The sequence below is a fragment of the Manacus candei genome, unplaced genomic scaffold (assembly GCF_025592945.1).
Source record: "Manacus candei isolate 608988 ecotype Guabito, Panama unplaced genomic scaffold, ASM2559294v1 h1tg000050l, whole genome shotgun sequence".
Taxonomy (NCBI): domain Eukaryota; kingdom Metazoa; phylum Chordata; class Aves; order Passeriformes; family Pipridae; genus Manacus; species Manacus candei.
In genome coordinates this window covers 7,711,561-7,737,606 of record NW_026138098.1, presented here as the reverse complement: position 1 = coordinate 7,737,606, position 26,046 = coordinate 7,711,561, and the positions used below count along the sequence as shown (strand labels likewise).

At 38.0% G+C, this 26,046-nt stretch overlaps 1 protein-coding gene across 1 annotated transcript in view; it reads right to left on the bottom strand.

The window, feature by feature from the left end:
- Positions 1–26,046, bottom strand: part of GFRA1 (GDNF family receptor alpha 1) — a 145,169-nt gene that overhangs the window by 55,726 nt on the left and 63,397 nt on the right. Inside the window, exon 4 of the mRNA XM_051801181.1 lies at positions 4,389–4,728. Within this exon, the coding sequence (XP_051657141.1) occupies positions 4,389–4,728 (340 nt within the window). The remainder of the gene's footprint in view (positions 1–4,388; positions 4,729–26,046) is intronic.

The window sequence follows — 26,046 nt, the reverse complement described above, 5'->3', positions numbered from 1 at the left end:
AAGGACAAAAAAAGTTGCCTGCATGTTTATAACATCTCATCATAGACTTGTCTATAGTGCTGAACCACGAGGGTGCAGGGTTTGCAGTCAGCAGGGTACTTGTTGCAGGAACAGCCCATAAGTCTTACACAGAAAAGCCACTTTTACAAACAGGTTACAGATACAAAGCACTTGCAGATTTGCACATGCCTTATGAAAAAGGAGCACAGATACAGCGACTCCCTTTCCAAAGGTAAATTATCATTAAAAGTGTTCAAAAGAATATCATGAAGGCAAATTATTTTCTTGTCAGGTTTCTTATGTTTTCAGGAAACATATCAAGCAGTTGAGCATTTGTTCTAACTTTTACAGTGGATGAACTCTTCTATGCACTGACAACAATGTCTGCATATCTCACACAGTGTTCTGATATTGGTAGAAGCAGATATCTTTCATACAGAATTGAATGGGTGGTTGCAACAGATAGGTAACCAGAAACTGGTCAAGAAGTAAGAACACACCAATGAAAGCAGATTTATAAAGATTTAGCTCTCTGGACCCACAATGCTGAAAATACCTTTCACTGTATTTTCAAGGAGATGACCTGTCTATTAAAACCTAATAGGGTATTTCATTATTATGCTTCAGACATCCCAGGAAGAGTTATTTAAATATATTATGCAGCCATTTTATTTTTTTTTTCAGTAGCAAACAGTCAAAGACAGCAACGTGTACTCTTTGAAGAACTAAAGGCAAAACATTAAGAATTGTATTTTTTTCAGAAAGACAACAACAAAAACAAGTCACAAAAAAAACTAAAACAACAAAACAAACAACTGTCTTCTGAAATTAGTTAAGAACTACTTCCTAGCTATTTCAGCTTCAAAAATGAGCCTCAGTGATTTGACCAGACGCTTTGAATATAGTAATTGTGGAGGACAAGAAACATGATATTAACAGTTCCTTTTATTAATAAAAAATGCTGCCCCCCTTCTTTTCTGATCTTTGCAGCACATAACTGGATTGATACTGTTCTTTCAATATATAATGGGTCTGTACCATTACCACTCTGGTCAGTGTCTTCTGAACATATCCAGGAAAGAGAGGAGGTATACAAATTCAAAATACAAAACAAAAAGACCAAATTAGTGACTCACAGTTTCATTACTCAAGCAAAATACTTTTTGAAACACTGTCAAATGTGATAGGGGCAAAAATGAAGCACGCTGCCCTGCATTTAAAACATTTTCAAAACATGTCAGTCAGCTTTCTAAAGTTTAATTGTTGGCTGAAGCGATCAGATCAAGAGGTTCCTCAGAGGTTTGTGCTATTCCAGGACATCACTGGTGTAAGTTATTGACAGCATATTGTTTTTCCTTAGAAGATTTGTTTATGTTCATAACAAAAAGGAACTCTAATGGCTTCTTTTTGTTCTCTGTTATTTTTTTTTCTTTTCTTTTCAGTGAGCATTGACAGACATGCCTGAGAGACTCTGATTGGTTTCAAAGCTGCATATGGACTGGGATACAAGCAGAGGCAGCAGAAAAATGATAATGAAAGTGAACCATTCAGTATTCTGATGAAGCTGAAAAATTAGGACTGTTTACTTAAGTCAAAACTTATTTGCATTTCCTGACATTTCTGGTCTGTTTTTCCCTCTATTAAGAGTTTATGTTATGTAACAGATAGATTAATGAATAAAAAATAAGCAAAGCATCCTGCCATTTCTGTTAGTGGCACCTGCAGCTTGGCCAAATCACCCCTGCTCTTATCTCTGTTTCAAGAACAGATTCAGTTATATATATATATATATATACACACACATATACACATATATATATACACACACACACATGTATTTATACCAGGATAAGGCTTCTAAAGAGCATCCAATATGGAATACTTGTTTGCACAGGCCCAGGTGATATTTTATACAGATTATGGGCAGATTCAAATCTTGCATTTCTTAGGAAGCAGCATTCATAAAACATTTACTATTATATTTCCAGAAAACCTTTAGAACTTTTTACCCCTTGTGTTAATCAGCATTATGAGAAGGCTTTAATACATGTAATAGGCATGCAAATATAATAGTTTCTAAATTATATGGTTTTTCAGTAGGCAGAACGTATTTTCAAATTATTCTGCCTTTTAGATACTCTGATTTCAAAATTAAATACAAGTTATCAGAGTTACAATTACATACCTACTGACTGCTGCTTTTAATTATTCTAAACATATCTGGAATTACTAGGAGGACTGATACTTATCAGTGCCAATACTTTCAATAACAAGGAGGTCATCTCCCATTTCTTTCCTCCCCTGCCTAAGTCTCTGGTTTCCTGCAGGACCAGGGGAACAAATCACACCAACTCCCTTTAAGTGCACAAGAAGTCGCAGAGACAAAATATCTTTCACTGTATTATGGATAGACTGGAATAGCTTTTGGGCCAATTTCTCCTCTCCATGACAGCAGTGAGGAAGGTATTAGATACACCAGCAGTTTAGACAGCCCAGGAGGTAGTAACACCGATGTGACATGACTCTCAGCAACACATCAAGCTTGCTTTACCCTCCACAGGACCTATGGCTGCACACACTAACTGCTCCAGACCCTGCAGGCATTGCCCACCCTTGTACCAGTGCTGCCCCTCACCCTCATAGCCAGGTCTCACCGAGCCTTGGAAGAGCCCAAACTTTTTAATTTCAGCATTTTAAAGCCAAAGCCACAGGAGGAATCTACAAAGAAATCCATTTTCATCCCAGTGCTGGCTGCAACTTCAGTAGAGATTTTACCAAGCTTTCTTCTGCAACATTGCAATGGAGAAAGCACACCAGATTCATTACATTAAACAAAATGCCATTAAAAACTTAGCTGCTGAGACAACATTAGATCAAAGCTGACAAAAGAAAAACACAGTCATGAGAGACATAACGGTATTAATTTAACAAATTAATTCCTGAACACTACAACCTGAATAACCGGGACACATCTCCAATTTCACTGGCATTGTAACACATTGGTAGTTTGGAAGAAAACACAGTAAAGATACTGTAACTCTACTAATTAACAGGGCCTGAGTATAGGGAAAGCAATATATATAAGCAAACATATTAATGGTACAACATGGAAATGGAAAATGGATTGTTCTAGGCTACGTGTATCCAGCTTTCATTAACTGCAACAGCATCAGCTACAAAGGTGCTGAATGCAAGCCACTGGACTGAAATGAGAACTCTTCTCTGAGTTAAATCTGCTCTTATTGCGGTCAGCAGGAAACTGCCTCCAGATTTCCCTGTAGCCATCAAGGGCAGGGCGCTGCTCAACTCTTCACCTCTGAACAACACGTGGGCATATCTGAAGTGCTACAGCTAAAAGCTTAAGACCAGCAGGAGATCTCATAAACAAACTTCAAAGTAAATATTTTACCAGGCACAAGTAAATGCTTATTAAGATTTATATCATATCTTCAGCGTCCTTGACATTTTACAATAGTGTTTATCTCCTTGTTTGCTAATTCACAGAATTGGATAAGCTACAAGAAATTTACACATTACAAATGAGCAGGATTCTTGGGCATGACTTCATAAATATGACATTAGCACAACAACGCTCTAATATAAACATAAACAATACTAAGTAGGACTAAAGCATTTTCTAAGAGCAGAGGAGGTCCTGTATGCCACCGAATAAGTGCTGTGTGACAACCTGCAGGGACTCAATGAGGGCAAAAGGACCCAGTTTGTCCAGTGGAGCAGTGCTCTGCACTGCCTCTCTGTCCTGAACACACAGAGCAAAGGGGCTGGGAATTAGGTCAGTGAATCAATGAGCCCCAGTAGGAACAGCCCAGCACACTTCTCAGGGGAGGGGAGATAAATTTCAAGACTAAAACAGCTCCATGAAGATTCCAGGAGTTCTGTCTATAAATGTGGACTCCTTTTTTTCCAATAAAGAAAAAACCAAGTCTATGCCTTGTGACCATTTATAAATCCAACATGAAGCTTGTATTCCCAGTTATTAGTGCTCACATGCACAATGAAAATAAACCCCATTATAGTGAAAAATTCTATTTTACCTGGTCATTAACGGGACACAGAAATCCGTCTCAGACATCATTTCATAAAAACACCTAATGTTTCCAACAAAAATCTGTAAAAATTAAACTGGGGGTTTAAAGACTTCTCCGTAATGCGAGGGAGTAGCTGTGAACAGTTTTGGAGAAGGCACACACTGTAAGCAAATGCAGGCTTTTGTTACTCTGTTAAGGATGTCAGAGGCATTTGCTTTCTTCCTTGACTCATCCTTTTTCTTAGTGGATACTGTGACCCTTAGTCCTGGCAAATCCATCAGTACCAAAAAGTTCTCTGTGGTACCTCATTAATCACTCCCCTGCCATGTGCTATCTTACCTGCAGATGTAATTCTTCTTGCAGGATTCTTGCAAATTCAGGCAGTTTGGTTTCTCCCTGTCCTCATATGAACACACAGGAACAATAGTCTGCCGTCTCCTTTCTGTACAGGCTACGTCTCGACAGGAGCAGAAGAGCATCCCATAGCTGTGCTTTGGGGGGACTTTGTCAAAAAATAGCCGGAGGGCCTTATGACACTTCCGCTTGTTACAGATTTCATTAGACGTGCTGCTGGTGCAGGGGGTTATGTAAGCAGATCTGAACCTCTTGCAGGTATCATTTAGGTTGCAAGCTTTTGCTGCATCCAAGCAATTGTTCCCCTTTGAAAGTACTGGCTCCACTAGAAAAAACAACACAACAGCAGTGAGAAATGCGTCACATTTATACTGTGCTTTGATGTTTGTGGTTATTTCACTGTTCATGAGATCCTCAATACACATACTTGTTACATACAAAACTTTCAGTGTCAGAAACTGCAACCAGTCCTTATGTTTCTCAGGGTAATGGTTTAAGTGAACAAGAGCACAGGCATGCGTTAAGGTCAGAATGCTGGCAAATAAATGACAAATATTCTGGGCAGGCTGCACTTCATCTTCCTTGTAGCAGACACGCAGGATGAATATTGGGTAAGACTTGGTCTCACTAAACAGCCATTAAAATCTGTGGTAAATTGGAAGGGATACGTTTGGCCCATTGCACAAGAACACAGTGAGAATGTGGGTTTCTAACTCTGGTTTTGTAAAGCTCTGACATTGTAAAGCTCTGACATTTGTAATTTCTCCCTTGAACAAGTTAAATGATGTTCTGTGTCTACCCCAGATAACAACATTTAAATGTAATCTGTGTACTTTGCAGAATGTAAAAGCTATGTGCCCATCATTACAGTTTTTGAGGTATGAGAACAGCTCACCCAGACAGAAAGGAAATCAGGTGCAGCCCCACAACTGGAAGTTCTCTAAAGCCACCCACAAGGCCTGCAAGCTCCATGCTTAGGTAAAAACACTGCTGTAAGGTCTATAGATGCCACCTGAACCCTGGTAAATTTATGAAGTTTACAAGCTTTGAAGAAGCTGACACAGAATTAACAAGTGACCGTGAAAGAAACATTATAAAACAAGGAATGTGTCTCTTTCTCACACACACACATGCACACACTACAAGAAGTTACAGGAAAAATTAAACTCAGATATAATTTAAGGCTATAATTACACATTTAATTTTGCAATACATTACCCAGATATTATAACCCAATAGATCCTTTGCTTGAAAATGAAGGCAACTGGCATTAGATTGCAAAATTCAATTAAGAATAACCATAATGCTGCTTTGGATATTAGGAAAGCCAACATCACAGATCCAAAAAAATACATTAACTTCCCACTGCTACAGAATCTGCAAGCTGAACAAAACAGTTTGCAAATATCTAAAATCTGCTGCAACTTCTTAGGGGGGCTGGCCAAAGATAAAACACTTAAAACATTTTAAAGTCCTAAGTTCCTCTTAAAGTTTTTTCTTCCTAGATCTTCCACCTTTACCCAGAAACTTAGTCCCAGGTCCTTCTACAACTCAGTGCCACTCATCCCCATTCTCCTACCGCTCTGCCTTCCATTTCCAGATCAGGACATCGACCATTTCTCTTTTTCCATGGCAGGAAAAGATGATGCAGCTTGGCTGATGTGCTGCACTGAGGTTCTGCACTTGTTTGAACATACTGTACCCACGATGGGCCTTGGCTGCTCACACACATTTCACATTATACAAATATATCACCTACAACCCATGCATCTCACCTATCCAAAAATAACACAAAGCATAAGTAGCATTAGATTTGTGTTTCACTTCAGCAATGTGCTGTAACTGTGTTCAGGGGGTTGTACATTTAACCTTTGTGCATTTAACATTCACACTCCAAGTCCTTCCCAATCTCAGTTGCTTGCACAATAAACTGCAACTTTTTCCTTATGTTCATAAATTACAGAATTATAAACATGCAACATTTGACTATAAATTAACAGAGCCAAGAATTTTTTATAATAGCAGCCTACAACAGTTTAAGCAACACCGCATGCAGAAGAGATGAGATACCCAAAATAAAACCCTCTCATAAAATTGTAACATTTTTATGTAAAACACTGTACTACATTAGCATACAACTAAAATCTTAACTATGAACTTCCAAAGTTTTTTTAATACAGTATATAGAATTATATGTTTAGTACAAATATAATTACTATGTAATCTGCAGGGCATATAATTAGGCAATATATGAATAGTACATGCTAATTACAATGTGATTGCACAGTAATTACATGGTTATTTGTGCCTCGGAGTCAACTGCTGAATTCCCCTCTTTAAAACAAAATTCTGTGCAAGAGCTCCAGATGGGGTGCTGCAAAATGAACAGACACCAGCTTACCGTATTGATATATGCTGCTACAGAATTAAAAAGCACTCTTGAGTATGAGCACCTCAAAAATCAAAAGGGACAGGTTAATCAATCTTTTTTAAAAGGCAGAACATAAGCCAAATCACTGACAATGCAAGGAGCAGTGAAAGGTATCTTGGATAAAAGTTGAATTAGGTGCAAAGTGTTCAAAAACAATAGTTATGCATATTTGTATCTGTCATCCAATTTATATCTGTCCAAGACCCTCATTCCTCTACGTGTCAACTCTGAACAGAGATCAGTTTTCTGGAGGTTTTGGTTTTTTAAACTAGCCCTGGCCATAACATGCCACTTGCCTTTTCTGTTTGATACACACGTCCCTAGCTATTGTTTCTGGCATATTTGTCATCACATTTTACAAATTATTTTTACCTTTTAAAACCAAGACTAACTTACAACATATAAGAGAGATGCATCAATTGCATTTGAATTAAAACAGACTGTCTAAACCAACTCATTAATATCACCTTCTATTAAACTTTTAAATCATGTTTTAATGAAAAATTTACAATCTAGAATACACTTTATTTTAATTGCAAAAGTGTAACATAACTATTCCTAAGTCCTGTGGTAACTACAAACAGTTAAGAATACTGAGAGTGTTTCTGAGGATTACTTATGCAGCAGTAATATATAAGGTCAAAATTTCATCCAGCTTCTGTACTGCAAAGCTTAAATTATTAAGACAGACAGCAGTTTGGCTCTTAACAGGTACTGCCTACTTTAAAAGCAAACAGATCTAATCCAGAGCTACTTTTCCTGCCAGAATCCTTTGGGAAAGGTTTGTATAAGGAGATCCTTTCTCAGTTCCCCCCTCTCTTGGGGCACTTGGACACGGATTGAGGGCAGTCAGGGCAGCAGACTGGGACAAATAACTATTTCTTCCCACCACCATTTCCCAACCCAGAGCTTCCCCTCTCCCAAGTCTGCTTTGCCTAGGCCAATTCTGCAAATCTCTGCCAAACCATGCAGCTCTCCACTCCTGCCAAATCACTGCAGACTCCAAGGGAAGTTACTTCCAGGCAGGTAGTAAGTGATGCCTCACGGCTGTGTGCAAGGCATTGGTTCTCGTCTGTGGCACAGGGTCCAGGAGAGCTGATGTGGAATTCCCAGGATGGTGCCTCCCAGCAGACACCTCCAGTAGCTGTGAGTAGGGGATGCTGCCCTGATGGGGTGCAGGCAGAGGCACGGCAGAACACTGCCAGAGTCAGGAGCTGCTGCCTTGGTGGGAAAGCAGCAGCTCCCAACAGCCAAAGCATTAGGATGCCTAAACCCACCCTCCTACCAGGCACAACTCTGGAGCAGCAATCACTGGCTTACTGAGTTATTTCTACATTCATCACCAGCTCACAGCCCTTCTGCTGTACATGGAAGACATGCAGGCAAGGTGACATGTTTCACTGATGAAAAAGCAGCCCTTGTACTACAGCACAGGGTGTAACCACTTCAGTGTTTGTTATCTCCTGAATCTCCCCACCCTGGCCCAACATTGCTACAGCTGCAGCACTCCTGGATTCAATCTCCCATATGACCACTAAAAGAAGCCAGCCAAATGCTCCAGTCTTTTATCCAGAGATGTTTCTAAAGTTATAATACAGTTTCCTCTGCCCTATTTGATCTTCCTTATGCTTCACACTCTTTCACAGACTCTTCACCTTAATCTTTCATCTTCCTTGCATCTCCATTTCTATTTCATTTCTTCACCTACTTGTGCCTTTGGCTGTCTCCTCAACTCCAGGTAACCCATGCCATGGTGCACAGGAAGGGATTTCATGGATACTGGGAGTTTCTTATTTCTGCTCCCAGTAGACAGAAGGAGCACAAGGACTATTAGTTGTTCTATAAGATTCTTATTAAGCAGCAAAATGGACACTTAGTTTTCAATTTTCTTACAGCACATTAAAAGCAATTTACTGAGGTTGTCATTAAAATTACCATTACTATTTGCAAGTAATTAGCATTGGTAGGTTTTCTAGTAGATTTAGTGAAGGGAATGTTATAAAAGAGAGCAATAAATGTTAATGTGATGGAAGGCAAAAATACAAAGTGATAGAGGGGACCACATGGGTATGGGCCTACTCCAACACAGGTGCAGAATATGGCCTACAGGAACCAAAAACTGACCAGAATTAAGAGGGGGAGCCATGATCCCACTTTAACAAAAGTGCTGCTATGGGGTTCAACAAAGTACTCTTGCTTTGTAAAAAGAGCAGATTAAAAAACAAGGAAAGCATAAAAAGTATTGTCATCTGCCTTTTAATGCATTAAAATAAATTATCATTTTCCTGGACAAACTATTTCTAATCCCAAATGGTAGAGAAAAATCCCGAGATTGATACACATAGTATTATTCTGAAGTTCTACTTGTCTTCTGCTCAGTATTTACAGAACAGCCAACCTACTTCAAACTTTTTGCATAATCATAATAAGCAGATGCCTTAATTTGTAAATTGAAGCTAATATATTATCAGCTATAACCAGGGCGTTCAGAGTACTACCAAATATGCAAGCTGAAATTAAAGTCAATGGCACCAAGTGACAAGGATGAGCCTGACTCCCGTGTGCCTGTGAAGGGTACAACCAAGGCTGCAGCAACAAAGAGACCTGAAAAACAAAACTGCCTAAACTGAGACTTAAGGTTCCTGAAACCAAAGCTGGAACATTTTACATTCCTGGTGAGTCATAAGTCTTTGATCACACAAATTCCACAGGTCTCTAGAATTCTTTTCTGAATACACCCATAAATTTACTTGAGGAGGCAAATACTGCCTCCTGTCCAAATCATATAGAGATCAAGAACATTTACATTGCTTAGCATGAACCAACAAGCATGATTTGGATGTGTTCATTTACCATGTTGTTTTTGTAAGTGTTTAGCTACCATGTTATGCAAAGTCTTTGGCAACACACCCTGGCCTTTGTTTTTATGAGACTCCACTAGTGAGTCATCAGTTGGGATCTTGCAGACTTTGGGTTCAATGCCTTCCATGACCTGGAGACTCAAAAATGCTGTTCCCATTTCCCAGAAGGGCTCTCAGACCATCTCACTGCAATGTGTTCTCAAGAAGGTGCACAGGAAATGGTATATATTGCAAAACAAAGAGAGAGCAAGATGCTTTAGCCCAAGAATGACAGCTCTCCCTGGGAGGCAGATTGCTGGGTTCTGGCCTGCACCCAGGAAAGAGAGTTACTTCTCTTACAAGAGCAATGACTGGAAACCAGGACTGCCTCCCTGCAGAAGACTCCCTTAACTCTAAGCCTGCAGAGGCATGATCCCACTTGTACTCTCTACTGCTAATCCCTCCTAAAAATACATAACCCTTTCTATACTCCATCTCATGCCTGCCCTTCCAGATCAAGCTACTGCCAAACCAACAGGGTACCTTCCCAGGTTTTCTGATATCCTGCAGAGATGAGCCGAGAGCAAAGACATCTAACTTCCACAGTGACTATTCTGATCACTAACTTAATTACTAGAGCACCATAATATCTTCTGCTAGGTGCCTACTGAAAGAAGAGTGGTTGTCTAATCCCAGAGTGGTTGTCTAATCCCAGGAGCATACACTGACTGCTGCGTGGGCAGGTGCATCTGCTTGAGGCTGTGAACCTGGCTTCTCAGGTCCCAAGTCTTCCAACAAAGCTCAGCTTCTGTATTTCTGCATATCTTTCACCAGACCAGGTAACTTAAGCCCTATCCAATGTGGCCTTGAATACTTCCAGGGATGGGCACCCACAACTTCACTGGGCAACTGTCCCAGTTACTCATGTCCCTTACAATAAAGAATTTGTTTATTTTTTGTTTGTTCGTTTGTTTTTAACACAGTTTTTTCTGTGTATTTTATGAGGATTCAGAGCATCTTGCTCAGGTTTTTAGGTATCACCTGGAAGCAGAGACTCCTGACTTTTAGGTGGATAAATGTATCTCTTGGTCTATTCCTGCAAGTTTAGTTCTACTAATGAGGCCACATGCTCTAAATGCTGCATTTTGCATTGCCCAAGTTCACCGCTGCATCTGAGTTCTAATACTTGGCAGGGCTCTTGCTGCCATTTAGACTTAGATCCTGATACCTTTAGTTGACTATTTCCTATTGCATTTCACTGACATTGCAGATAAAGGTTGCAAGAAATTGCAACTCCTATGCTGGGTATGTTTTGATGAAAAAGGGGAAAAGTTATGTCTTACTATGTCCTTTGATACTTTCATCCTTTTCTGGGGACAAATGAGGAAAGGCTGAGCTCTGTGGGTTGGCTGAGGGACATCAGCTCAACTTGCAGGTTATGTAACAGGAAAGTCTTATAACCCTACAGTGATCTGGTTTAAATTTTTGATCCATGAGAGCAGGGAGGGAGAGGAAACCCTGCTCCCCAGTGTTAACAACATTGTGGTATGCTGCTGAAATTCTGTCTTCACTCACACAAGTCTCCTGATCTATCACCTTTAATTTCTGCTACAAATCTAATGGAAGATTATGCCAGTATCCCTAGTTTTCCACATGGCACTGAAGACAGCAGCTGTACATTATATTCATGCCAGCACAGTTCAATCTATTTTATTCACTGGAGTTATTCTGAATTTTCAATAATCTGTCATGGATTTGACTCTTTAAAGCTACTTTTACTTCTGTCTAAAGTATCTCACTTAGGAAGCAGAAATGCCTTAATAAAATCAGAGACTGCTAAACAAAGAAACTAAAATTGTTACAAACTGATCCAGCCACTGTTTCTCACATTACTGCACCAATTATTTCAGTTCTACCCTAAAGAGTTTTAGGGTGTAAAGATCATTTTAATCTATCTACACTGCACTAGCAGTAGGGATGGATCACACATGACTGGGACCATATACAGCATACATTTTTTTCTGAGGGAGTCAGTCATTCCATATACAATTCATGCTCTGTACTGAGTGAGAGGCTGGGTTTGTGATGTGGAAGGCTAACACCACAGTTTCAGCTGATTTCTTCTAATTAATTTCCCTTTAAAATATTCTAAGTGTAAATGTGTTACTGCACATGCTATCGTGTTATACAGTTCAGTATTTTATTACTAGCTAAATATTAAGTCAACAGAATTAAGAAAGAACCAGCAGACACAGAAACACAGAATAAATCTGTGAAAATATTCAATCCTACACGGTTGCCATGAGAAGAGATTTACTGCACACAAGTTCTCAAGACACAGTGAGAGACTGTTTTGCCAAAGTCATGCCAATTTACAGGGCAACTTTCAGCATTTCTTTTTATTACTACAGAATTGAATTCACAACTTGTTTCCTCTTTTCCTCAGACTTGATTAATTACCATATTAACATAACTACTGTTCTCCTGCTTATAATGGGCTCCCTCTAAAGTGCTGCCCCAGCAAAATAAACCAGGAGAAAGCTTCTAGCTCTTTGCTGTAGCACTGCAATCCTTTCTAATCTCACTATTTTTCAAATTTATGTTCCATTCCAATAAAGCTTGTGTGAATATTATAGCAAATCAGATAATACAAGGTTATGACCCTTGTAATTGATCTTTCAAGGTTCTTTTTTCCTTTTTTTCCAGTTGACGTGGTAAAAATCACATTTAGCTGTGCTTGTTGACACTTGAGAATTCACTTTGTTGGTCATATACACTGTTCCAGAGAGATCACATTACATAATGATGTATTTCTAGTGCTTTATTTCTTCTATACCTACAACCCCATTAAGCTGTAAGCAAACCTCCTGTGGGGTTGTAAGACTACAAGTATCAAGGGGGCAATGCTCCCATCCTGTTCAGAGGGAGCATAGCTGCAGGAAGTATTATGTGAGGATACAGGGTTAAATATTAGCTACTACTTTAAAATATTTTCAAATAAACAAAAGCAGTTTAAATTAAAAAAATTAAATTTCCACTTGTAGAAAAATATACATTTAAATGAATACAGACCATGTATGCCAGCACTAGAAATCAGGTTTCTAGAGCAATAGTTTTCACATGACCACTGGAATAAAGTGATTAATTGGACTGTCTGAGTAAATGCAATCATTACACTTTTAATTAACCTTTTCAACCTCTTACACCTATTCGTTTTGTTATGCATTAGATTTTTACAGTTTTCCAGTTATTATGCTTGACTACACTTAAAACAATGCAGAGTTCTGTTAGAAAGATAAGAAAAACAATTGAAACAGCTCTTACTGTTCTTAACAGGAAAATACCACTGATACTGTCATCATCAGGGTGGTTATAAATCAGGTGGGTGACAGACATTCTGAACTTTGTGGCTGTGTTCCCACCTAATTTTTGTTTTGGCAGCACACTGTTATTTAATGGCTCTGGCTACCAGGAAACTAGCTTTTGAAAATTCTTTCTCAACCTAGTTATAATTACTCCATATAAATCATACAATGATCAATTATAATAATCTTGGCTTCATCCATTATTTAAACTTAGCATTTGAATCTACACAGCAGGAGTGCAGGAAATTCCAAAGTCCCTTCGCTGCTCGCTAACAACTGCTTTACTCCTGAAGCCATGCCAGTTACAGAAAAGAAGGGGCCAGACATGCTCTTAGCTATGACACTGGAACCTGAAATAACCACAGATTTCAGATAAGGAAGGTTTTTTGCCTCTGAATATAGTATTTTTTGTCTAACCACACTACCTTCCAGTTGGTGAAACAAAATTCAACATGAGATTTTGCTCTTTACAAATCAGAGGATTTCTACAACTACATACACCGACAGCACAGTATTATCTTATTTTAAAATGGTCTGAACTTTTCTCTTACAGATGCTTACAAACACATTTGTATACACGTGTATATGTACATAGAATGTTTCAATACTTCAAGTCTCATTTCACAGGATAGCTACTTAGGTATTTATTAATCAGCATGAGAAAAAATCAAAATGTTTTTGACTAACTTAAGTCTGACTCTAAGATATCTGAGCTCAGTGTGATATGAATGATAAGTCTGATGGAAGAAACTTAAATCAACTTTCACAAAGGCTCAAGCAAAATTCCTTCACAACATAAGTCATGTTTTCTAGATATTTAAACTTGCGTTATTTTATTCTCAGATTTGGAAAAAAAATAGAGGTTACAAAAAAAAAACCAAACAAAAACAAAAAACCCAAACCAAACAAAAACAACAAACAAAAAAAAACCAATCAAGCAAACCATTGACCAAGAGTTTCTGTACAAGTTGTACTCAGGAGATTGCTACAGACAGACAAAACCTGTTAATTCAGGAGTTGCTGAAGCATAGCTTACTCCTGCCTCAAGCAATACCAGTGTAGGTAGGGATGGTTTACACGCATTGACTGTCTACTGCAGGAGTATATATTAGCTTATCTTTGACAGCAGCTTGCTCCTGATGGCTATAACCTGCAAAAAAGAGTCAAGGTATATAAAACCTTAGTAGAAAAATTATCCTGCTTATTCTGCAGTATTACTCTTTCAGAAGGAAAATCAAGAGAGGACAGCGAGCTAGAGAAGTGACTGTGAATCGAGTCTGACAAGAGCAGCTGATGGGATAAATCAGGAAACATTTAAAAGCAAAGAGTAGGGAAAGATTCTCCCCAACATAATAAGAGGAAAGCTCTACCTTCTCTAGATGAAATGTCTCAGTATCATGACAAAAGTTCACTAGCACAAGTAAAAGAAGAGGCTAAAACCACAGTAAAGGCAGCAGTCACAAAGACAGAGCTGTCATGGGCAGATGCTCAATTAGTGACAGCAGGAGCAGAGGTGGGGCAGAGGGTGCCATCGTGGCAGTGGAGAGAGCAATAGCATGAGAGAACAGCAAAAGCCACAGCAGCTGTGGAGGCACCAAATCACCCTCCTTTTTCCTGCTGCCAGTGAAAACCATTTGGGGCAATTATCTGGCCTATCGACCAAACAATATGAGCCTCATTCCATTAATCCACCACCAGATGCTCTTCTTTTCTCTATCAGCTGGTCCCAATGAAATCCTGTTGAATACAAATAAATTCACCACAATGTGAAGACGGCAGCTCTGGTAACTCTTGCCTATTCACAGATTTGCTTACGTGAGCATCACTCACTATGTTGCTGCTGCTTTCATCGTAAGTCTCGTTGCTGAGACTTCAAGAGCCAGTGACCAAGAAGATGTGTGCATTGAGGCAGGTGTACTTAATGGATCAAGGGAAAAAAGATACCTTGGAAATAAGTAACTTAAATAATACTGCCTTAGAGATTCAATAATGATTATGATGGTCCCTATCCTACTGTGTACCCAGAGGATAATGCAGTACAAAATGAAGGTGAAGCAGCTGCGTATGATATATATCACTTACCTACAATGCAAGAGGGTTTATTAACTTGAGATAATTATGCTATTTAATAAATTCCACCACACTAATAATTAGACCATTGCCTACTTTACACTCTGAATTACCTTTCACTTTCATTTATACCACATACAACATGTGGTAATAGAAAGCTTTTTTCTGTTTTGTCTTTAGTGTTCTTGGCTTTCCCCTGTTCCCTGCAGATCCCTCTCCCTGAGCTAGTCTGGCCCTGAGCTTATCTGGTTTACCTTTACTCAGCTCTTATAAGTGTCCAATGTTTCTTTTTTCCAAATGTGAAAATGTGGTTCTTCCTGAAAAAAGGCAAGGAGGAAATAAATTATCTTGACTTAATTGTTAACTACATAGCATGTGTGCCTCTTTTTTGAAGTGCTGCCCCCATGCCTCAGCTGTTAAGTGTTCAGTCTGAAGTCCACTGAACACAATATTTTGACTTTCGTTTGCTTTAAAAAGCTCTGAATCCAAGTTTTATGCCCTAATTTATGGGCATAAAATATCCTTAAATCCATTCAAACCAACTAAGCATTTGATTAAGTGCTACAGTGAACTGGGCATCAGCTTACATTCTCCTTGGCTCCATTTTTTAACTCTAAAATATATATAGAATGTATTGGCTTTTATTTTGTGGACACACTTACAATACGTAAATATATTTGACACCTATGACTGCACACGTACATAGGAGAAAACTAAAAGCAACTAAAAGAGAAAACCAGCGTTGCAGCAAAATTAATTATTTCAACACTGAAATACTTAAATAAAATGAATGTCTTCCTAATTAGCGAGGAGTGATCCTTACTAAGTAAAATGAAAACACTATTTACATTTAAATAGTCTATTTTATTCAGAGTCACTTCACACACATGCACACTACTGAATTGCAGCCAGTTCTGGAGTGGAGAATAATAACTATACAGCACCAGTAGCACTGTCCAAGAGGCACTAGAGGGACATGGATAAGAGATAAATCAATAGTGTATAATACTCCTGTAATCAAAACTGTAACATTTATCCAAGTTACTTTTTTTTCATCCTTTTTTCAACGTTCACACTCCTGCCTGATCAGGTAAAAAATGTTACTGCTGCCAGGAATTCATATCACGAGACTGACATCCCAACTCACATCCTGCTAGGATGCTTGTGCAGTATTGACTTAAATGGATGGGTTCGAAATACTAATTCACTAGTGATGTATGGCTTCCAGATAGACAAATTGTGCTTAACATATCCCAGTAAGTGAAGAACCCATTTCAGGACAACACTGATATTAGCACTATTAATCCCATTCCCTCCACTGTGGCTGCAGCCTGTACAGTGTTGCAGAGGCAGCACTTATGCAGTGCACACCAGCTGGGCAGCGTCGTTCCTCTGGCACACACAGCACTGCCTACTGATCACTTTATGATGTGGTGACATGGGGACTACACCTCCTGGACCTCCCCTGCATAAACACATCTCTACTTTGTGACCACAGCTCTGACTTTCTGTGCCACTGAAGCCATGGGGGCAGGACAGGTGCAGAACCTTTGTATTGCTAATTTCTGCCTGCAAATCTTGATGCTTAACCAAACTGAGCAGAAAACTTTGGTAAGCTTCAATTTCCCAGTTTTTCCTACTGTTTTTCTTGAAGAATTGATTCAGTAACACTGTCAGGAAAATCCTGAGAGACAGTTAAAGTACTTAGATCCAGGGCCCCTCACAGACAAGCTGATGGGGACTTTCTTCTCAGTCCCGTTGGAGATAAGAGATCAACACCACCATAGGTATATTTGCTCTTTCTTTGTATTTACTTGCTTCTTCATCCCCATCAAAACCAAGAAAGTTTGCTTTATACCTACTGATTAGTGTCAACAGCAGTATTTTACTCTTGAATATGCTTGGAAATGCATATATTTAGTTTACAATAGGCCTGAGACCTAAGTACAACACATAGAAGCACTGAGGAGAAAATGGAATCTCGAAATTCCTTACACATTGGATGCACACACATTTCTCAATCAGCACCAGCTCTTGCTCTCTAAGGCCCTCCTACAACTGTGAAACTTTCACATGTTCAATTACGTGCACATCCAATACAATATTATAGTTCCCTCTGTAATTCAAGATGATGAGAAAGAATGATTAAGAACACTATTGAAATCAACACCAAAACTTCAAATAAAATGAATCAAATGAAATGAATGTCAAAACTAGAACAATGTAAAAAGGTGAGACATCCACAATACATCAGTGTACGAGTAAATAAATAAAGTACAGAAGTCCCACATATTTGACATTTGAAGAACAAAACTATCCATCAATGTCTTGGCATGGATCGATCAAACAGAATGCTACTGACGAAAATCTAATAGTATGATGGTAATAATGTAGCCATAAAGCCTCTACTCTATAATTGACTGCTTCCACTTCAAGCTAACATGTCTAAAAGAGTGACTAATGTTCACCTAAAGATTTCACTTGCATTGAATGACAATCAGCTACACCTTGCACTATTCTCCACAGATTGCTTATGCTGGGTAATTGCTGAGGGAGAGGAGCCAGAGGGGAAATAGTCTACTTAACTAAGTATATGAAGAATGGTATGATAATCTCAAAGGAAAATACAGTTTCTCATCTGATTTTAAAACATGGTGCAATACTCCAGCCGTAACATTCCTTTCCCACAGCAGAAGCATCAGTGATGACTCCATAAATAGGTCAGAGTAGGTTTTATATTTAAAATGGTTACTTAAACTTTCAGCAATATATAAAAAATACACTATATGCTTCCCAAAATTACAGAACATATTTCTGAGAACTTGCAGATAGATTGTACGCTTTGGTCAGATTTTCCTTTGGCAATTTCACTTAAAATCAATAGAGTTCATTAGCATTATAAAACCAAGCAGAAGAATACACTTCAGTGACATCTTTATAACTTACTTCTGGGATCTTACAGAGCAGACTATCTTAAAAATAGCATGAGTTAGCACACAGTTTATTTAGTTTTAATTCACGAGACTAAGATGAATTTAAGCGTATTTTTGCACTTTCCTAAGTGAAAAGAAAAACTGAAAAGCCAAAGAAACAGTTTTCTGGGGTTTTTTATTTGTTTGAAGCCAGAATTAAAAATTTAAATTTGCTTTGTAAGTTTCACTGCAGATAAAAATATATTTATAATTAAAATGTTTGGAACTCTCTAATGGACATGATTGTTACTCAAATTGCTCTGTCGCCTTTGATATATACTTAAAGGTAATTGGCTAGTCTTAGTGATGTATTTTTAAAGAGCTACCTATTGATTAATAATGTTTCAGTATTAATATAACCACTTTGTACGGATCAAGAAACATCAATAGCAGAAACCCATATTTATCCACAAATTAACTGGATATAGATCTGTTGCTTTAAGCCAAATGGGGTGCATTCACTCATTATTTTACAATGAGATAACTGTAAGAGGAAAGACTAAAGCACAACTTGGTTTTATATTTTAGCTGCATACAATGGATAAAGTTCATGTTTTCATGCTCTTGCAGGATGCATGAAGAAAGGACAAAAAAGCAAAACTCCAAACTACAGGAGTCCATGAAACAGTAGTTTTGTATTTTGGGGGCTTCAGGTCAAATGCTGGACAAAATTAAATGTATAGTACCAACAGAGATGGTTTTTTGTTTTCCTTTTTTGTTTTCTTTTTTTAATCCAGTTAAAAATGGATTAAACCAGTATATGATCTTGTAATCTGATCCATATAACCAGGGCTCTTACAGTGCCATTCATCTCACTGTCACCCAGTAGGCTCTGTAAGGATACAGAGGTTTGCTGATTTATAGAGCTATTTGAAAAGAATGCCCCGGCCTGCATGTGATGAGCTTATCCCAGAAATATAAAAAACCACATCAAGTTAATTTCCACAGGAAATGGCAGAAAAAGAGAGTGCTGTGCCTTCCTACTGCCAACACAAATAAATAAATTAAGGAAAGCCTCACTGTCAACTATTTTACCAAGCAGTTCAAAACTTGTGCATGGAAACGTTAGGAAGAACAGAGAAATTCCAGTCTGGAAGGATAACTGTAATGGCTATCTAGTTCATCCTACTGTGGCAAGCACAAACTCAGCCCGTCCTTTGCAAATTACAAGTCTCTGTCTCCCAGTGGTGGGGATGCTACAGTCTCCACAGTATTACATACAGTGCCTAGTTATTTTTAAAGTTAGATTTCTCTTCTCTAGTGTCTAACCTAAACACCACATACTACAATTCAGTACAATTGACAATTACCCTGTCACACAGGATATTAGACTGCTTTGACATTTGTTCTTAATGAATCCACACTGACCCTCCTTATCACCTTAAATCCCCTAGATGCTTTTAAATCAATTTTTTTTAATACCCTATTCTATCATGCTTCCAAGCACTGAGTTTGGGAACTGGATCATAATTCCCTGGGCCTTTTTCCTAGATCTATTTTATTGATGGTGTGTGTGTGTGTATATACATATATAAATATATATACACACACACATAAAATTTAATGGTTTTTAATAAGGTAGGTACTATGTTAGTCTTTCCCCAACCCCCTTGGGCCTCCTCTTTTTTCCAAGAATTCTCAAAGATAATTGCTAATGGTATAATGACAGCTTCAGTTTGTTTAAGTACTCTAAAATTAATTTAATCAGGCCATCAGAACAAAAAAACCCCTAAAATTTCTTATGTGTTTTTCTTCTTTTCTATTCAAGACACAATTTAACTTGAAATTAAAAAGGATTTTTTTTAATGCCATATCATGTGATAATAAACTGTATGTTACAGGTCAAATAGCTTAAAACTGCCTTCCTAAATTGCTTGCTGAGCTATGTTGAATTGTTTTAGATGAATTTTTATCAGTAAAGAACAGTAGTCCTCAAAGTCAAGAATCTACTTTTTCACCTCCAATACATACAGAATACACAGAGACAGGAGTGAGGCCTAGAGGTATTGGTAGACTCCTAAAGGTTGGTTTTCTTGCTACTCTGGAGAAGGAAAACAAACTTTCACTCCAATTGAGAAGTTAAACCAGATTTCTCGTAACTGTCTCACCACAGTGGCCCAGAGAAGTAGAAGCATTCTAATAAATCAGACTCTGAAGGAGAAATAAGTTGGCCAAAACTTTACTACCGTTTGTTTCATTTATGATCAAACATAGAAATGAAGAAACTTTTTATTCACATTAACAAAAACCACCTATGGCAAAACCAGGATCTTGGAATGTGCACTAACACCTCTAGAGCTTCAAAGCCCTAAGCTATGTGCAGAGTGTCCCTACTGAAGAGTTCACAAAGCCATCAGATTAGAACAACCTACCCACCCCAGCTGTCCCATCACCCTCTTAAACTGGTCTATGGAGGAATAAAATAAGGACCTCTTGCATCTCAAATGCATGAAACTGCTTGCCTTCTTTCCTATTTTCCTGAGCAGGAAGCTGAAATCTCTCTTAATCTCTTCTGGTCAATATATGGGCAAACTATTTGAGCTCGTACAGCAGTGGCTAAGGCTCCTGCTATAGAGAACGCGGTGCAGCTAAAGAAATATAGCAAATCCAGGTGGAGTCTTGACAACAGGAAACAAAATAGCACAAACAAGACCACTCACTGCCCACAGCAAAGAGGGTACCTGAGCCATGATCCCCAGTGCTACAGGGCTGTGGATCCAGCAAGTCAAGGACTTCCAAAATGCACATTTTACAGTTAGATCAGCAAAAGACTTTTTCACAGCATCTGTCCTCAACAATGATGGTTTGTTGAGCCTTACAGATAATAGGGGCCTTTCCATCTGTTTGGGAAAGCAGTGAAAACAAATGGACTAGAGGATCTAATCAGCTCCCCAAAGCCCTATCCCCTCAGAGCTGTCAGTCAGTCAGAGCCTGAGGAACTCCAAACCCATTCTCTTAGCATTTCCTATTCATCTCTAAAATCACAGGAAGCTAGTTAAGGAACAGTGCCAGGAGCAACAGTTTCCATTTCTGAAGGGCTCCTGGAAGAAATGTCAGTCTGCTCAGCATTCAGTCCTTGAGTTTTAGGGAGCTGAAAAGAGATGGGATTAGGGAATACTGCATCAAATCAGATGTAATATGAGGGCCACAGCCATTAAATGATCCCCCAAGTGTGAAACTCTGCAAAACCTGGATATAAACACAGGAGATCTAGTTCCTGGATGAAGAACATGCTTTTCAATGCAAATTAATGTAGAGTAGAGCTCCTACCATGCTAGAATGGCTCCTAGAAGAGTTCCCTTTTCAGTTTGCAGAAGCTTAGAATAAGCTCAATAACAGGGTATCCACTCCACATTATGGTGGAACACGGCCTCCCCATCCCACAGTTCATCACAAGCAACAATTTACTTTGGATCTGGATGTCCTAAGATCGCAGCTACTGGTGAAAAAAGAAAAGGATTACCTGCTTCAACAAACATGCAAGTTGCATAAAATTTCCCTGGTTTATTTGTTTCCTAAGAATAATTCTGCGGTTATTTTTTCCTTTCTGTAAAAAACTAAATAGGCAACTTCTCTAGTTTGTCTTCATCCAAATATTTCTGCAAAACTCATTAATGACTGGACTGCTTCTGAAAGAGTTCAATTTATATGTAAACCTCGCTGCAAAGTAAGTTGTGAAGAAGTAGTATGGCACTACAGCCAACAAAGTTTAACATTTTCCTAATTTCTTTTAACCAATCTCATAGGTGCTCCACATTTTGCTATAATGTTTCTATGCAATGCAGAATCCCAACTCCCAATGACCCACCCAAATTCCCAACAAGTTAACCAGATGCATAAGAAGCAATTCAGAAACAAGCAGTAACTCTTAAGAGAAAAATCCATTAACCATGCAGAGAAAGCTTTTACCAGGGCAAAGGAATAGGTCAAGTTGTGCAAAAAGGAAATATAAGGAGCAGTTTAATGGACTTAAATGCATCAGTAATTTTACAGCATTTGCGCTTTTTTTATAGTGAAAGGATGTACTCAGTATCTAAAAGCTACTATATTTACCTGGAAAAATGAGTGACCACTGTTTACTATTACAAAATCTAGGCCCTAGGTCCATGAAAAAAAAAAATTAGTGTTTACTTCAAATCAACCAGATAAAAGGCTTTCCTGTATTTTAAATATATGTTTTTCTAAAGCTTCATCCAAGATTCCTCATTGTCATTTTTGAGAAACTGCAGCAAATTAATAAGGATCTCTATCCATGATTGAAAATATTTTTTGTATAACAATGAAGTCATTACTCTTTTTATTTCTGTAAATTCCATGAGAGCAAGAAACAGAAGCACAATAAAAAAATCTTTTTCATAACAGTTGATTAGAAAATATGGCCTGCAGAATTCTAGCTCTCTTTGCACTTTTCACATTAAGAATCCAAATACGTTACCAAAGCTGGGATTTTAACCCCCCACAGCTTTAGCACAAAGAAGCACATTAATAAGATACAATTTAGATTTGCATTTTTTAATAAGCAAGGGGATCAAAGAAAATATGAATGCTGAAGGGATGTTAAATCATGTGCAAATTCAAACATCAAGGTATACTACAGAATGAAGACACATTTGCACTAAAGTGACTGTAGTAAGGCTTTCCAAAAGTTCTGGTGAACAAAATTAACTCCTTTTGAACTGTTTGCAGGCACCTAGTATGTCTAGGATTCAGCAGATGCACTGAAATTGCACCAAATACTTTTTGAATTTGCATATATTAATGGTGGATGGCAAATTAGCAGGGAATGTTGGAGGACCAGCAATGAAAGATTAATCTTTCTAATAACTAGTACTGATCTCTATAAAGACTCTGGGCTGTTTCAACATGAATGTATATCTTGAACAAATGTATTTTGATCCAGACATCAGGATGGCATCTCTCATTAAGGTGGCTACACTGCTGTCATCTGCTGGGTTTAACCATCAGTATGGGCATCCCAAGCACCATGGATTGGTACAAAACACTGCTGATGACCTGCCATTAAAAAGGGCTCTGTGTGCACATCTTCACACTTGCAATCAGCAGAATGCAAACCAGGACCAACACTTCTGCCATTTGAACATCTCCAGGACAGCTGACAGGTACATAAAGGGCCATACAGCTGTTGAAAAGGGCACCAAGAAAACAAGGGGGAAATGGCCTTGACAGGATAATGACAAACATTCTTCTCTGTAAAACTGTTTTACATTTTATGAAGAATTGAGTTCAGAAGTTAAAGCTGCCTCCAGGCGTGACCAGTATTTAGTCATCAGATCTCCACAGGCCTCAATGACCTTGGCAGTCTTACAAGGATCATATTTTTACATGGATGAACCGTTCCTGAACCATTTCCTCAAAAAGGATTTCTGTCAATGTCAGGCACACTTCTCTTTTCATTCTACTTGCCTTTCCTTGATTAAACGCATCTATAGTGGACATCAAAGGGAGAAAAAACAAGTATTCACTAACATGCAGATTTAATGAAATTAAATCAATCAGTCACAGAACTCAAATAGTGTTTGCAGTTATCACACTTGTCACTGCTTGCATGCTTGTCCCTCTGCCTACCGTGATTTACTCTGTAAGTCCATCAAGCCTGGGTTTAACTTGTATTCCATGTTTTCATACAGCCTGGTCAAGTGGTGCCTTGTTCCCAAATGGCTCTTGAACGTTATGTTATAAACATGATTCATATGTGGATCATCATCATTCTTACGAACAGTGACGAAGATAATACCTTTTGAAGGAATAGCTTTCAACACTTCAGTGTCAGCATGCAGCTTATTTTAAACCTCCAGCCTAGGAGTTTCCCATGCATTCTGAGGATAAAATGCTGTCATGGTTTGAGATCCCCAAAATCATGTAATTGGTGTATAAAATGAACTATATTCTCTGCTTGCAATTAGACTAAAAAAATCCAGAGTAACTCTGTTGTTCTAGGAGATGTCAAACTCTGTCTCATTCCACAGACTTTTCCTATCTTCAGAAAAAAAAAAAAAAACACAGAACATGAAATTTAATATACAGCTCTTTAAGTATCACATGGAGAAAATGAGGATGGTATTTATTCTTTCTCAGCATAAGAAATGCATAACAGAAATATCTATATTAAATTGAGAAGGAAGTCTGTTCTAGCACCCATGGAGGAGCCTGTACTCAAACACAAATATGGAATTGATAAGCAGAATTCAAGATGTAGTTCTTAATTAGAATTTTCTGTCTTGTCTCCACCTGTACTAAAACCAAATTAATTTGATACCATGTCACATATACGCCCATCTTGCTACAGCGAGTTCAATTGAGAGAAAAAATGTAAAAAATGTCCTGGAAAGCAGGTGTTATAGGTTGTTGTCAGACAGGGATAGATGGACACCTGTTCTGATCACTCCAGAAATCTTTCTATTCCTTAATTCCTAACACATGAATAAATCATAAGAGGCTAAACAGAGCAATTACTCTATATCAAAACGTTTTACTTGTTTTTTTTCCTTTTTAGTGGAAAATAAACTTGGACAAAAACATCACCAGAAAAACTTCTAAACACTTGCCCTAATGATTGCTAATTTCCAGTAATATATTTATTAAGTCATATTTTTAGTCATAGAAATACCATAACAAATGGACAAATCTGCTGCTTTGAAAGTAACAAATGAGTTAAATTTCTCAATTCAACAACAATTCAGCTGGTGCCCTCTGAAAATTTTAGAGCTTGGCTGCCTGACTGTAAGACAGCAAGGGTTCACATGGCACAGTAATCATCCTGGATACATACTGGAATCATGCACTGGGAGAGACCTATCAAGCTTTATTGAGTTGGTAAAAACAAATGGCTGTAAAAATCAACTTGGGTTTATGAACCTGGCTCACAGAAAGTAAGAATGAAACATTTACTCAAATCAGTTTCCAGCATAATAGCTGAAAACAAGCAACAGACAATTAAAAAAACTGGTACTTGATCTAATACTATTAGATACATTTTAAATATTTCATAGTATGCACTGTTATATATGTCTTATTGAAAAACTGCTCCAGTTAGCTGTTGAAGCAATATGGTATATTAATGCCAAATCTTAGCAAAGGCTGTTTTAGCTCAGCCAAAGTGAAAAACAAACAAACAAACAAAAACAAAAAAAACCCCAAACCAAACAAAAAAAACCACAAAAAAACCCAACCCAAAAACAAACAAAACCCCCCACCACAACAACAACAAAACCCAAACAAACAAAAAAAATCAAACATAAAATTGTAACTTTTTTGTACAGCACTATCACTAGATATATAGCATGGATACGGAAGTGTAAACTAACTAGAACAAAAGAATCATCCTTTTAATGAATGTAACTTATCATGACAATGTCAATTTGATTCATGTAATGGGGACGCATTTCAGAAAAAACGAAATTACAGGTTGTTAGGGTAAGTTAAAATTATGTAGCAGATTTGAATGATCTTCTTCACTTTTCTAAGAATTTATCAAATATTTTTCTCACACCATTCTTCTTGCCTCCAACCAGTTTTAACTTGGAAAGTGACAACTGTGAGTCAAAAAGCTTTGCTTGACTATATAACACCTGCATTGATAAGAAAAGTAATAAAAAAAACTCATGAAATCTACTATGAAAAAAAATCCCTTGTTTTTATTAATATAACTATACACACAAGTCCCTTTTTTACCACAGATTCTTAGTAAACGTTTAGTTGGGCAAGTTTTGTGCCTTGGAAATACAAACAAAAAATGACAAGCAAGGCAAGGCACAAGAATTTAGAGGACGAAAATGAAGATTCTGTAGGAAGAGGAGGCAGCTTAGGGAAAGTACAATATAAAAGAATAAAATTAAAAGCAAAATGGAATGATGCAATAACATGGGGAAAGGCAGTTTGGACAGAATGTGTATGTAGGGGAGAGTGAGAGACACTGAGGTAGAGACAAAGAGCTTGAATGTGATC